Here is a 1,385-nt window from a genome sequence, read left to right on the forward strand (position 1 = left end):
ATATATATATATATATATATATATATACAGAGGAAATAATTCAGGAAAAAATAATTTGCGAAGATATCATTATTCTTTTGTGAATTATTTGCTCCGGATTGAAATTATTCTCACACTGGTGGCTGCCATGATTCGGTGCAAAACAAATCAGATGCAGTGCAGACTTCAACAGGATGGGTTGGGCCTCTCCATCATGGTAATGCATGCTGAGGAAGGTGAGGCTATAATGCCAGTCCAGAAACCGGTCCACGAGTCCAAATACTTGAATGTATGCTGAAAGATTGTCTTAGCCCGTTTGCCTTCGGACGGTTGACCTCTGTAGTTATTATCAGTGTATTTTGGTGATTTAAATAAGAGGTTTGACTGTTATTTCTAGCAGGTAGACATACTTAGTATGTCCTTTGATTAATTTTAAATATATATATATATATATATATATATATATGCCATGTAAAAAGCACTAAGTCCGCTCTTTTAGTGGTTGGTATTAGGAAAGGTATCCAGTTGTAAAAACCCTGCCAAAACAGTCACAGGGGTCTGGTGCAGGCTTCTGCCTGACAAGCTTCTGTCAAACCATCCCACCCATGCCAGCATGGAAGGCAGATGTTAAACAATGATGAATGTGATGATATATACATACACGACACGCTTCTTTCAGTTTCCCTCTACCAAATCCACTCGCTAGGCTTTGATCAGCTCAAGGATATAGTAGAAGACATTTGCCCATGGTACCATGCAGTAGGACTGAACTTGGAGCCATGTGGTTGGGAAGCAAGCTTCTTACCACACAATCACGTCTGCGCCTGTGAACTTTATGAGTTTTTTTTTTTTTCTTTAATCTTGCCAGGACAATGATCCACCCTTGAAAATGAAGCCACCCTTGCCAGACCGAAAATACGGCAAAGAAAAACCAAAAATCGATGTATGTGTAAACCTAAAGCTTTCTGGAATGCATTATCAATCTAATGTGTTTTTTACCCCACAATCTACTTTAATCTCTTGGCTTTTTATTGATTTACAGTTGTTGTTGCTGTTTTCATTGTTGTATAAAACTTGGTCAGCCCTACCTAGGCAGTTTTTTCATCAGAAACATTCCATGTGTGTTCACTCTGTCTTTTACAGGAGTAGGGTTCTATGCCCAGGACTTTGTTACATAATGTGTAATAATGTAATTATGATGTCTTGATAATCTATATACAGATATAGATAGAGATATTTATAGAGATATAGAATATGAGTGGTCCCGAGACCAATACCTCTACCACAATTTTTAAGAAATGTGATAGAAAACTAGCTCAGGGAGGCAGGGATGCTACTCTTTGAGAACCCTTTCAGAACCCCCGCCACCTAAATTTTTATATTGTATATATATATATATATATATA

The 1,385-nt window shown here is 37.5% G+C and overlaps 1 protein-coding gene across 2 annotated transcripts in view; it reads left to right on the forward strand.

The window, feature by feature from the left end:
• LOC106882076 (uncharacterized) overlaps positions 1-1,201 on the forward strand; it is a 25,715-nt gene extending 24,514 nt beyond the window's left edge. For both annotated transcript variants that reach the window (XM_052972638.1, XM_052972637.1), the window contains one exon: positions 848-1,201. In XM_052972638.1, coding sequence (XP_052828598.1) covers positions 848-1,186 — 339 coding nt within the window. In that variant the 3' untranslated portion in view covers positions 1,187-1,201. The remainder of the gene's footprint in view (positions 1-847) is intronic.
• The last annotated feature ends 184 nt before the right edge of the window (positions 1,202-1,385 follow it).

This window comes from Octopus bimaculoides, chromosome 14, assembly GCF_001194135.2.
Source record: "Octopus bimaculoides isolate UCB-OBI-ISO-001 chromosome 14, ASM119413v2, whole genome shotgun sequence".
NCBI lineage: Eukaryota > Metazoa > Mollusca > Cephalopoda > Octopoda > Octopodidae > Octopus > Octopus bimaculoides.